This window comes from Spea bombifrons, chromosome 2 (assembly GCF_027358695.1).
Source record: "Spea bombifrons isolate aSpeBom1 chromosome 2, aSpeBom1.2.pri, whole genome shotgun sequence".
Lineage (NCBI taxonomy): Eukaryota > Metazoa > Chordata > Amphibia > Anura > Pelobatidae > Spea > Spea bombifrons.
The window spans coordinates 110,190,548-110,204,803 of record NC_071088.1 but is presented as its reverse complement, the minus strand read 5'-3'; the positions used below and the strand labels follow the sequence as shown (position 1 = coordinate 110,204,803).

At 39.5% G+C, this 14,256-nt stretch overlaps 1 protein-coding gene across 1 annotated transcript in view; it reads right to left on the bottom strand.

The window, feature by feature from the left end:
• Positions 1-4,156, bottom strand: part of CACNB3 (calcium voltage-gated channel auxiliary subunit beta 3) — a 77,049-nt gene extending 72,893 nt beyond the window's left edge. The window contains exon 1 of the mRNA XM_053455565.1: positions 4,089-4,156. Coding sequence (XP_053311540.1) covers positions 4,089-4,127 — 39 coding nt within the window. The 5' untranslated portion in view covers positions 4,128-4,156. The remainder of the gene's footprint in view (positions 1-4,088) is intronic.
• Between the last annotated feature and the right edge of the window lie 10,100 nt (positions 4,157-14,256).

Below are 14,256 nucleotides of genomic sequence, written 5' to 3'. Positions count from 1 at the left end.
TAGTGTTTAATTTCTCAGATTCCTGACTCGGCTTGCCTACTAACCATGTCTGCTATCGCCCTTGTCAAACTTGGCCTGTAGCTGTATAAATTTCTGGACTTTTCCATGGTACTGCGAGATCTCCTTGGGCTTTATAGCACCAACTAACCAGGAAAAAATTGTATGACAAAACTTGTGAATATTTTAAATGTAGCCAGGAAAAAAATACGGTAATGTCCTCAATATAATTCCCTATTTTATACTTTGCCATACTAATGTAGTACTTACATAGAAAATATCAAATACTATGTTTTCTAAGCCATTTAGTACATTTGTATGTAAACATGCTGATTAAATTTTATTTTCTTGCACCAACAGTTACCATAGAACTAATATGCACAAACACACATACACATAAAAAAAAAATAATAAGATAAAATTTATGTATCCAAACAACATGAGAAAATGATATGAATATCACATTTATTAGATTATTGTATTTGGCATTTAATGCATACTGGGAGTTAATTTTGCTTTCTTTAGGGTTACTTGTGTCCCTATTTATATTTTTTATTTTTAAGATGAATATCTCCATTAAAAAAATATCCTTCTAGAAATATGAATGAGAACTCTTCTTAAAGAAAACAAAACACACTAGGATATGGTAACTAAAACCATATAAGAACATTAAAATAGAAAACATACAGTACAGTACAATTTGGATTTCACAATGTATACACCAGATTATAGGAGCAAGGGTGTTCAGGGCATATACGCAATGAAGTGGAGTAAGAATGTTATAGCTTTTATATATATATATATATATATATAATATAAGATGCATTTTGCATTTACAGATGCTTCACAGTTCTCCATATACCAAGGGGGGTAAAATAAGGGCAGTCATATACTAAGTACAGTAGTCTTTGGACATTTTGATCGGGGTACAATAGGTAGGAATACATTAGGAACAATGTTTCCTGCCCTGTGCAGCTAAGGTGATATAGCTGGTATAATATACTAAAATATAATATACACATTTTCTGGCCTAAAATATCTAAAAAATAAAAATAGTGTAAAATACCTTTATAGAGAAGTTTGTTTGCTGATGTCACAGCTAAATAATTTACTTAGAGATCAGCTATGTAAGGATGTAAAATCCCTCACAAGGTGTATACTGATAGCATACTTCCCAAGCGCCCCTGATCACTCTTTTATTGGTGCTCAGAATGTTTGGCTGGGAATTAGTATTTTACAGTGTTCTACATGTAGAGTAAAAGTAGTAAGTTGTTTGTAAATGGAATTACCTAAATAAAACACATTCTTCTTTTAAATACTTTGCTCAGATACATTAATATAAATAAATACAAATAGCCCATTTTTGGGACAGCATTACAATTGAGATTTTGTATACACACACAAATACAGCATCATTAAAATGTGTATACAGTTGAGTGATGATTTGTAAGCCCAACATTAAATGTGTACTTTAATACAACATTGGGTTTTGTCTTAGTTTTTCCTTATTCATCTCAGGTTGCAGTTTTTTCCTCCCCATCAACATTTCTTCATTAGCATCCATAGAACATTATATTGCTCTCAAGAGTTTTTTTATTTTTTAATTTTGACTTATTTACATACTTGTGAATTCAACTTGTGACTACAATGGCACAAATACCGGTACATAGTTATGGTAGATGAAATACATCATAGATCTATTTCAGTGTACAAAACTATAACTTTCCATTTAAGACAGGATTTCCACTTGTTCCCATCAATCAATTGGAATTAAAAATTCATATTCTCTTTAATGCATCCAATACTACCAGTAAAGGATACTTCTTGCATCACCACACTTCCCCTAGTTTCTACAAAGAAATGTTTATGACACCTAAAAGCTTTCCTTACTGCAGAATCCCAGGATAATATACTCCATTTGCACCAATTCCCAGCAAAGATCCATTTTAAGGATGATGTCAGACAACTAGATAAAGGCTAGATTTCAGAGGGATTGCGAGGGATTGTAATATACAGGATTGATGCCAGAGATGACAATACCATATAAACTAATACCGCTAGGTAGTTGTATATTACAGGGCTCTCTTCAAACGATTGTCATTGTGCATGATGCTTTTTCATAATAATTAAAAGGACTACCTGTTCACCATATTGTTACAGTGCGTGTGCGTCTTGGAGATGTTCCTGCAGAACATGCCGTCTAAGGTCAAGTGTAGTACCTGAGAGTGAGGGAAACACTTGGTCCTCTGGCATTGAGAAGGAGGCAGATTGAAGCCTGAGTTCCTCCATTGTATTATTTGGTAAGAAGTACACCTGCCATTACACTGGGTATGTTGCTACATGTATTTTTCTTTTTTCATCTACCCTAGCCTTTTGGTTGATAGGTTAAAGCAACATTTTTTATAATGCCAACTTAAAAGCTGGGTCCGTAATGGCACTTTTTTGATTTTTGGTAGCATGCGTATTTTGTAATTCGTTTTAAGCAGTGCAATATTATTGCAGTACACTTGCACTGAAGTGATTGCACTGAAGACCCATCTTTATGGTAGGTAGAATTGTTTTTTTTTTGGTCTGCCAATTCTCCTTGAAGACTTCATTGTTTTCCTTCTCCAGAGGTGAATCATAAAGATCGGTCTTTCCTGTAGTCCTTTTGGCTCGGGAATAAAGGACGGTGTCACCTGTCCCTTTGTTGAGTGCAAACCCAGAAGAGGAAGACTATTTATCTATTATGTCTTGGGACTAGGATTTCCACCTCATGTTCTTCACTACAACACACCAGGCTTCAATCAAAATGGGAAAACAGTATAGGGAGTTTCCCCAGCCATGACAGATGATATCACAAAAGCCTGGGGATAACGGGAAGCCACTGCTCCCAAGCAAAGTACCGCAAAAAACACAAAGATATTAACATGGCACCTCCGAGAGATATGACATTGGAAAAAAAAACATTTTCTATCAATGTCATAATGAGGAGCCTAAACACAAAGGTGTAGTAGTAGTACTAAGTAAAAAAGCTAAACATTTTATATCCTATTTAGTTATGGCTATACTGGATTCTAATATGTTTAAACATAAGTCCGTGTCACCAAATGCCATCAGATCTTTTTGACATCAGTCTTCTGCTTACGAACGAAGGAATACATTATTTATAAAATATAGCTATGCTTGTGTACAAAAAAAGAAAAAACATTTAAATAATTGAAACTTCTTTATAACAGTAAATTCTGTGTACAGAAAGCAGAAGCATTTTCTGGACATGTAATAAATGGCTGGCTCACCTACCTTTGTGCATAACCTAGCATCCTGTTTGCATTTTACTTGTTTCTAAATGGGAATAAATGTACAGAGGATGGTGATGATGCAGACACTTATTGGAGTTTGCACATGTACTACTTGAATGGAATATGTAGTTTTGTTGGGCATTCATTAATGTCAAGGTAAAGAATGACCTGCAAGTGTAAGGGAATAGCAAAGGGGTTAAATGTTTGAAGCTCATTTTATTACAGTGGGTAGCTAATTGTATTACTTTGAGCTGAGCTACTGATAGCACATAAAAGACACCTCTAGCATTCCAGTTGTTGCAGGCTACCACTCCTATCATGCCAAGTCAGTGGTAAACTCTAGCACCCCAATATCCATGCATTCTTACTATGATGAGAGGGGATGCCATAATAAGCTGTACCAGACCCTTTGTAACACTTCCATATTATAGATTTTACTGGGATGCTACTCCCATGACCCTCTTCCAACACAACATAACAAGAATGCAACATAACATTCCATCATTACAAAGCTAACCGTACAACCCAAACACTTATAAAAATAAATACTATCATTTTATGTGGACAAATGTTTAATGAGATCACTACTTATTTATCAAACAAGGCGGGAGCACCAAGATAAACCCAAGGTTATTTTCAAATGATTTTCAATTTTTTTTTTCTTTAAATTCCCACCAGACTCTTGTAATTACAGTAGTATTTTTCTGTCCCCGAAACTTGTGTTATTTTTCTCAGCAGGTATTGCTCCACATACCCTACATGGAGCTGCCAGACAATAAGAAAAAACCCCCATATGGTGACAAGAGTTACCTCGTTTAACAGGAACACACTAGAGTTGGACAGCGACATGCATGTAGAAAGCTTCTCTGGCAGGCGGATAGCAGGGGAGAAGAAGCCCAGTCTGGAAGCAGAGTATGATTGCTCGGAAGGACAGCAGGCTTGTGGAAACCCAGCCTACTGGGTTTTTTTTGTCTTTGTAAAGTGCTTAGTGAAGCCCCAGCCCACAAAAGCATCATCACTTCACATTTCCCTCTAGGCTGATCTAGAGAAATTGAAAGTTTTAATTAACCCTTTGAAAGACACTACAGCTTGATTACTGAATTCCTTCCAGGAGTAGGATGTATCAGTGATGTATTTTTGGCCCTGGACCTACCTTGCCAAGGGGTCACCTCTTGCAATAGCATGTCTTCTTTGTGCAAATCGCTGCTTTATGATGTTGTATCCCAGGGATCCATCTCCGAAAGTTGCATGCTTTGAAGGTCGGTGCTTGACAATTGTCCCCTGGACCTGCTGCCCAGAATATGCCACTAACAGGGAGAGTTCCTTGGAACCCACACTTCTGTCCTAATATAGGAGCTCAGAATGCTTGCTGGCAGAAATTTTGGAATGTTGGCATTGATTTTGAAAATATGACTGATCGTGCAAAAAAAATGTCTTTTATATGAAGCCATTTTTTATTACATAGTCGTTTGGCTCCTTTTTAAATTATAATCATAACAGGTATCACCCAAATGGCCCTGATCAAAAGTTTACATACCCTTGAATGTTTGACCTTGTTACAGACACATAAAGCAGTTACAAGGTTAATTTGCCACACCTGTGTTTTTTAAATTGCAAGTAGTGTCTGAGTATAAATAGTAATGAGTTTGCTCGCTCTCACATGGATTCACCGAGCAGGCTAGATACTGAGCCAAGGGGAGCAGAAAAGAACTGTCAAAAGACCTGCGTAACAAGGTAATGGAACTTAATAAAGATGGAAAAGGATACAAAAAGATATCCAAAGCCTTTAAAATGCCAGTCAATACTGTTCAATCACTTATTGAGAAGTGGAAAATTCAGGGATCTCTTGATACCAAGCCAAGGTCAGGTAGACCAAGAAAGATTTCAGCCACAACTACCATAAAAAATCCACTGGTAACCTCAGGAGAAATACAGGCTGTTCTGAAAAAAGACAGTTCCAAGGAGCACAATACGACAATACGATTAAATGAGCTGCATGGTCGAGTTGCCAAAAACAAGCCTTTTCTGAGCAAATGCCACACAAAAGTATGGTTCCAATATGCCCGACAATACTTTAACACGCCTCATAGCTTCTGGCACTGGTCTCGTAATTTGGAGTCACAAGACCAAAATAGAGCTTTATGGTCACAACCATAAGAGCTATGCTTGGAGAAGAGTTAACAAGGCCTATAGCAAAAAGAATACCCTTTTGGGAGTGCGTGAGCTCTAAGGGCACAGGAAATCTTGTGAAAATTGATGGCAAGATGGACGCAGCGTGTTATCAGGAAATACTGGCAGACAATTTGCATTCTTCCGCACGAAAGCTGCGCATGGGAGGCTCTTAGACTTTCCAGCACGATAGTAACCCTAAGCCTAATGCCAAGTTGACCCTCCAAGGGTTACAACAGAAAAAGGTGAAGGTTCTGTAGTGGCCATCCCAGTTTCCTGACCTTAATATCATCAAACCACTCTGGGGAGATCTCAAATGTGCGGTTCATGTAAGACAACCAAAGACTTTGCATGACCTGGAGGCATTTTGCAGGCTATACCACCTTCACGAATTTGGGGCCTCATAGACAACTATTACAAAAGACTGCCATTGATGCTAAAGGGCGCAATACAGAATATGATTGTGCCATTCTGTTATAACCTAAAATTGAATATGAATCCCCAAAGAAATGAAAGAAATGTATTTTGCCTGCTCACTCATGTTTTGTTTAAAAATGGTACATATATTACCAATTCTCTAAGGGTGTGCAAACTTTTGAGCACAACTGTATATATCAAATTACAGGCTCTAGTGGTTTTCTCTTCCAGAGACAATTAAACAATGTCTTCAAACAATGTATGAGCCTTGGGGCCAAGATTTTACAGAATATCTTAATATATTTTTTTAACAAAGATATAGGTCTATAACATTTGCAATGCAGAGGATCCTTATCTGGCTCCAGCAAGACCTTTATCATAGCTTCATACAGTCTGGTGGGCCAGATGCGTGCCAGAGGTTTGACCATTTTTATGAAATGCTCACATGGCTCAATATTTTATAATACATTACAAACCATCTGGGCCTGGGCTCATGTGGCCAATTGCTTAATAGCTCAGTCATACTCCTTGACCAAGGTGGGATTATACAGCACCTGGGTATCATCCTCCCTCTGCCCAGGCATATGCCTTCACCTAAGGTAATCGCTAATCTTCTGTCCCAGTACTTCCAGAGGTTGTTCCCCCTTGGAATGCAAGATTATCCAATCCTTTGTAGAAGTTATACATTTGCTCCTTGGAGTCCTTAATCAAAGCAATATATATAACTGCCTGTGGTCCTACTCGAGAGCCCTCTCCAGGTCATCGGCTTTTACTCATAATTTTCTTTTTTTTCCTATACCCTCTAGATGCTTTTCCTTACTCTTCCACCCTCTTGCTTCCTATTGTACTTACCTTTTTTACTCCCTTACAGCTCTCTTTCTAATCAGTAGCATACCTAAAGGGGGTGGGGAGGGCCTTCTGCCCCGGGTGCTGCTTCAGGGGCAGAGGTGACACAGGCAGGCTGCTTCAAGAGCAGAGAAGGCACAGGCAGGCTGCTTCAGGGTCAGAATTTACACAGGCAGGCTTTTTCAGGGGCAGAGTTTGCACAGGCAGGCTGTTTCAGGGGCAGAGGTGGCACAGGCAGGCTTTTTCAGGGGCAGCAGAGGCACGGGCAGGCTGCTTTAAGATCAGCGGTGGCACAGGCAGGCTGCTTCAGGGGCAGAGGTGGCAGAGGCAGGCTGTTTTAGGGGCAGTGGTGGCACAGGGAGGCTGTTTTAGGGGCAGAGGCCTACCACATCAATGTCTGGCTTAGCGTATAGTGCAGGGGAGGGCTGGCAGCCTAAGGCCTGGGGGGCAAGTCTAGTCAACTGGCCCATTGCACCATCAAAGCGGCTGCGAGCGACATTGAAAGCGGCCGTCGTGCGGCAGTCACTCCACCAGTGCCTAATGAAATTAAAGTGGCCGGTGTGCAAACACCGCATGCCTCAGCTCTTCATTACACCCCTTTTAAGACGTGGGAAGAGGAGCTGAGGCATGGCCGTTGGGTCTGACAGCCGCATGATGCAGGGGCGTACCTAGAGTATTTGGCACCTGTGGCAGACCCTGTATGTGGCACCCCCCACACACACTTTAAAACTGCATAGTTTCTATGGTTAGGCAAACATTGACAGGGGTACAGCATATTTGTTATCATTATATACTTAGGGATTATGCGGTACCACCATCAATGTGTGCCTATACATTGAGCCAGACACTGACAACCCCTATCACTATATACTAAGCCAAACATTGATGTGGTGTAGGCTTACCACTTTAGTGACTGGCAAAGTATATAGTAGGGATGCACCGAAATGAAAATTCTGGACTGAAACTAAAACTTCAGCATTCACTTGGCCAAAACAGAAAAAACAAACAAAAAAAAAAAAAACTTTAAAATACTTTATTAAAAGTAACACCAAAATTAGACAAAAAAATCAACAATAATATTAACACATATACATATATATATATATATATATATATATATACACATATATATATAACAACAATCACAATCCTATCATGCCCAGGTTCTAGCATGTGCTGGCTGACTTAGCATGATAGGAGTGTGATTGCTGTTTGCAATTATATATATATATATATATATATTAATACTGTCATTGAATTATTCTGTCCAATAAAAGTGTTAACACACCAAAGTTGGACCAAAAAATAATTTATAACAGCAATCACACTCCTATCATGCCTAGGCAGCCACTACATGCTGGAATCTGGGCATGAAAGGAATGTGATTACGGACTCCCTATGCCAAGCTATCCCCCAACACTTACACATCCATGCTATCTGGAACCCTCATTCACAAACATTCAGCATAACACCCATCACTCTCACACACTTACATTCAGCATAACACCCATCACTCTCACACACTTACATTCAGCATAACACCCATCACTCTCACACACTTACATTCAGCATAACACCCATCACTCTCACACACTTACATTCGGCATAACACCCATCACTCTCACACACTTACATTCAGCATAACACCCATCACTCTCACACACGTACATTTAGCATAACACCCATCACTCTCACACACTTACATTCAGCATAACAACCATCACTCTAACACACTTACATTCAGCATAACACCCATCACTCTCACACACTTACATTCAGCATAACACCCATCACTCTCACACACGTACATTTAGCATAACACCCATCACTCTCACACACTTACATTCAGCATAACACCCATCACTCTCACACACGTACATTTAGCATAACACCCATCACTCTCACACACGTACATTTAGCATAACACCCATCACTCTCACACACTTACATTCAGCATAACACCCATCACTCTCACACACGTACATTCAGCATAACACCCATCACTCTCACACACTTACATTCAGCATAACACCCATCACTCTCACACACTTACATTCGGCATAACACCCATCACTCTCACACACTTACATTCGGCATAACACCCATCACTCTTACACTTACATTCAGCATAACACCCATCACTCTCACACACGTACATTTAGCATAACACCCATCACTCTCACACGCGTACATTCAGCATAACACCCATCACTCTCACACACTTACATTCAGCATAACACCCATCACTCTCACACACTTACATTCAGCATAACACCCATCACTCTCACACTTACATTCAGCATAACACCCATCACTCTCACACACTTACATTTAGCATAACACCCATCACTCTCACACACTTACATTCAGCATAACACCCATCACTCTCACACACTTACATTTAGCATAACACCCATCACTCTCACACACTTACATTCAGCATAACACCCATCACTCTCACACACGTACATTTAGCATAACACCCATCACTCTCACACACTTACATTCAGCATAACAACCATCACTCTAACACACTTACATTCAGCATAACACCCATCACTCTCACACACTTACATTCAGCATAACACCCATCACTCTCACACACTTACTAATCCACTCTCTCCTACCTTTTCTTCTTTCACTCTCACGTTTCCTCTTCCTCCTCTTCTTCTTCTTCTACTTCTTCTTCTTCCTGTCCTTCCGGTGCACTGAGCGCGGAAAATGTTGGGCGTGGCTTCAGTGTTGTTGCCGCGCGCACCGAAACGGGAGGGGGCGGTCCGCCCCGGCTGCCGCTCATCTGAGGGGTGCTACCATGCCGGCACGCCTCCAGAAACTGGAGGCGTGCCGGCATGGTGGCAGCCCTCAGATGAGCGGCAGCCGGGGCGGAACGCCCCCCTCCCTCCCCCGCCAGGTACGCATGACGGCCGCATTCAATCCTGCTCGCGGCCGCTTAGTTTTGAACTTTGCGGTCGCAGTCGCATTGAATGTCTGTCTGCCGGTCGTCCGTCCGGCCCACCGGCCCGGATTTAGGGCGGCCTGGGGGGCAATTGCCCCCCGGCCCAGCCCGCCCCTGGTATAGTGACAGAGGTTATGCTGCACTACCGTCAAAGTCTGGCTCAGTGTATAGTGATGAGAGTTATGCTCTACCATATCTTTTCAGTAAATGTTATTTATTTAATCGTATTTAATGTATTTTTAAGTTAATTTATTTTTTAAGATTCCTAGTTGTTTCCAGTTGACATAGTTTACTAATTTATGAAATAAATATTCTTGCCCACATTCATTTTTTTGTGGGGGTGTCACATACAGGATCTGCCCTGGGTGCTAAATACTCAAGGTAAGCCCCTTTCTAATTCAGTTCTCTTCATACCTTTTTCCTTTTACTCCAATTTTCTAGTTTTCTATATTTTATTATTTCTACTGACTTTATTTCCCTCATATTCCTAATGTCTGTCTCCCTGTGGACTTTAGTTTGCGATCACTTCACTTTGATTGCTGTGCATAACCTTTTGGGAAGAAGCAACACATGATGTAATTTCTCCTACTGCAGCCCTTGGTCAGTGAAATGGAGCATGGTCAAGGCCACAGAGTCATCTTTTCAAGTTGCCAAATGAATAGGGGGGCCTTGGGATGATCAACAGACTCCAAAGCGTTAAAAAATGCTTAAACTAGCAGAGCCTTGATGTTTTTGTTACCCCTTGTATTTTTGCAAATCTAAAAGACTTGGCTATCTAATACAGAACATTAAAAACCCAATGTTATGTGTCTTGTTGGCAGTTACATTGTATTTGCTGAAGTGTAGCAGAACAACAAAACTAATATGTATCTCAGACTGTTATTAACTGAACGTGGTAGACTTGGTTAGATAGCTTTGTCATTGTGATAGAGGGTATGGGCACACCTCCGGCATTACCTTCCAGCAATCGGAGGCTTTGGCACTATTGGCTGTGGCCAGTATCTTAATAACAAATATGAACCAATATTTGTTATATGACACATGAATCAATTATACAGCAGGGCCAAGTATGAATCAGATATTGTCCTAATTCCAAATGACTGGATAGTACAGATAAGTTAGTGAGTCACTTGTCAGAGAGGACAGCAAGCTTACCATTAAAAGGCCGTTCCAATATACACATGTTTTCAACAGCTTGTCATGGTGCTTGACATTCATAGAATAAAGTTATAATGAGCACCCATAAAGGGCAGGCCCACGTAATGTCATAGAGCATTATTAATTAGTAGTATATTTTTGCCACCTCTCTTTTGGGAGGAAATGAACACTTTACACAAAGTCAGCAGTCCAACTTTCACCCACTTGCATTGGTGTTAATCAACAACAGATGCTGTGGTTTTAATTCCTGGATGCAACTATATTAACATTGCAAAATTGTGAATCTGAAAGCTACTAACAGACATACCTAAATAAATAATATGTTATTATTATTGTTATTTCAGGGGAAAAAATGGTTAAAGATGAGATCTATATATTACATTATATTATTGTGATGACTGAGTGGAGCAGAGAGTCCTCTCTGTCTATTGTTTCAGTTTGTCTCTGCCAGGTTAGTTTGTAATAAAGTTAAAGATGAGTAACTGCATAGTATATTAGTGCTATATAAATAATCAAAAGATGGATTGGCAAAGTGTCATTGATGAGGCTTGTGGAAGTGATTGGTAGTTGAGGTAGCCTACTGCTGTCGTCTTGTAATGTATGTTTACCATCTGAAAGAAGAAAGTCTGGCCAACCTTTTTGAGTTTGCCTGTGAGAGACAAACCTGTTCAAATTCCATTGATATATTCTATATTGCATCCTTTATGGAAATAGCTAAACCCTTACGTTGGTGTAGTTGGTGTAGTTACTTAAGTAGTTTCAATGAAGATATGTTTGAGAGAGTCAATCATACAGATGATTAAGTAATCAATGTGCTGCTAGAGGAACTAGCTACTTGTGGTCCATCCCTCTTTTGCTACTATCAGCAATATTTTAACTAGTCACCTCCACAGTGGCAGTGGGCCTTACTCCAGAGCAGAAGGATATAATATCATATGATCTGCCTCTTAAAGATGCATGGGGCCAGTATAGTGTTCTATGGAGGTTGTGCTAGCTAGGCATAGTCATCCATATTGTAAATAGGCTGGTTGGGGAGCCCTTGTAACTGGCCCATTAAAAAGAAGCCCGTTGAAGAGCCCAACACTTAAAACATTTTTTCAAAAGCCTGACCAGTATAGCCAAGAACACAAAGAAGGCACGGTGACAAAAGGTGACTGAAAATAGCGTTATATTATATTTCAATAAACAAATCAAGCACAATCTTACAAAAAGAGAATACATTTATGAGATAGCACTTGACTTTTAATTAGGTAGAATAGGGTGTTTACTAGATTTTTAGCTTGTAATAATAATTGTATCTAATAAGAAGACAACAGGCCACAGCTTCAGAATATATATATTATATTACGCATGGAAATTGTTACTTGGCCTCATCCATCATGTTGATAAACAGTAACAAACCAATGTGAGAAGCGGACACTGTTACAATCATAAATATATAACTGGCATGTGCCCTCTGTAAAGAATAATTTATGTGGCACAGTGCTCTGAGTTAAGCTAGAAGGGAAACACTATCATTTTGTGTTAAGCCCCTGGTTCATAAAGTGTTCTACAATGTTTCATTAGCTATATACTATACCACTGTCTTCCTCATTGAGTTGTAGCAGCATCTGTATGAAAGACCAATATGAGATGTCGGAGGTGAAAGACCAAAATGAGATGTCGGAGGTGACTGGTTATATTAAGCAAAGAAAATATGTAACAATGATCCCTATCTTTTTTCTTAATTTGGACCAAATTGGTTAAAAAATGTCTTATTTTCCAAATTGCCTTAAAAAACAATGTTTTCAGTGTGATTCACAAAGCATCGTGCATTATATAATATCTCTGTCAATCCAAAGAAGGGGTTAATAAATAAGAAGAGCGATTATATGCTCTTTGATTCCTGCAGCTCTACTCTGCCTGGGATAGTGTTTAATGGATGCTTTCAAATTGCACAAGTCCCTAGGGTTTGGACAAGCATCTTAGGTTTCTGAAGGGAGTAGGCAATAGAGGTAAAAAAAAAGCCGTTGGCAGCTCCCGTTTTCACTGATTAAGCAGTTCAGGAAATCTGAAACTCGTTTGGTTTCTAAATAGATGCATCAAAGTTTTTTTCTTCTGTTTTTACTGTATCATCTTCTGCAAAGTCAGGAGGATTAATCAGTGTTTTGCTGTATATGATTATTGACCATGGATGAAAGACTTCACTCATCAATCTTGCATGCTTCAGATGACTAGAAATATACCATCATGCAATGTACCACTATATGTTTCAGAGTCAACCAAGGAGAAAAACAAACTTTAATAAATTTGACCTAATTTTAACTTATTGTTGACCCATCTACTATAAAAATAAAAGAATTAAATTAACACAATTGTACAAATCACAAAACCACCTTAATTGTATCTAGCTCACAATCAATATGAGCTAGACAAAAAACAGAATGACCCTCATGAACCCATGATATCACACACTGCTTTAAGATCAGTCTAGATTATATTATTTAGAAATGGACAGCTCACCAGCCATGATGGTCTTAACCATTAGGTGACCCTATGGGGTGCTAACGCTCTTCATGGACTAGAATAGAATGGTTACTTTTTGCTGTTTAGTAGACTTGTTCATTCAGATAAAGCCAAGAAAGGGTTACATGGCCTCTTTGCCAACATATGCCTTTCATAAAGTAGAAGATTGCAGGTGAAGAGAAGAGAAATCAGGGAAAAGAAACTTGTATGTTCAGAACAGGTTGTTCTACTTAAAGTCTCCAAAGTAAAAATAGATAAATCAATGGGATAGAACCAAAGTTATAAAAAAATAAAAAAAAAAAAAAGCTTTGGAATCTTCTGGCAAAACCATTAGTTTATCATTTTATTTTGGCCAGAACAAGATTGATCAGTATCTTAATTATGGCTGCTACACACTGGAGCATGTCCATTTAAAGTACTAACCATCAGCCTTGTTGGCTTTAAATAACACAGCGTGCACATAATTTCTATATCAACTAGCTACTACCGTGTTTCCCCGAAAGTAAGACAGTGTCTTACTTTCTTTTTATCCCTAAAAGCCCCACTATGTCTTACTTTCGGGGTATGTCTTATATTGGGAAAAAATTGTCGAATTTACACCAATCCACACACATATACACCAATCCACACACACATATACACCAATCCACACACACATATACACCAATCCACACACACATATACACCAATCCACACACACATACACCAATCCACACACATATACACCAATCCACTCTCACTTAATGCTTTCCTACCTTTCCTTTCTTCTTTCAGCTTCTTTTCCTCCTCTTCGCTCCTCTTCTTCAGTTCTTGTCTCCTTCCGGGTCAGAGGGCACGGACAGCGGTGGGCGCGGCTTCAGTGTTGTGCGCCGGGATCTGACAAGAAACCCCGGCGCACAACAGCTGTTGCCGCGCAGATCACAAGGG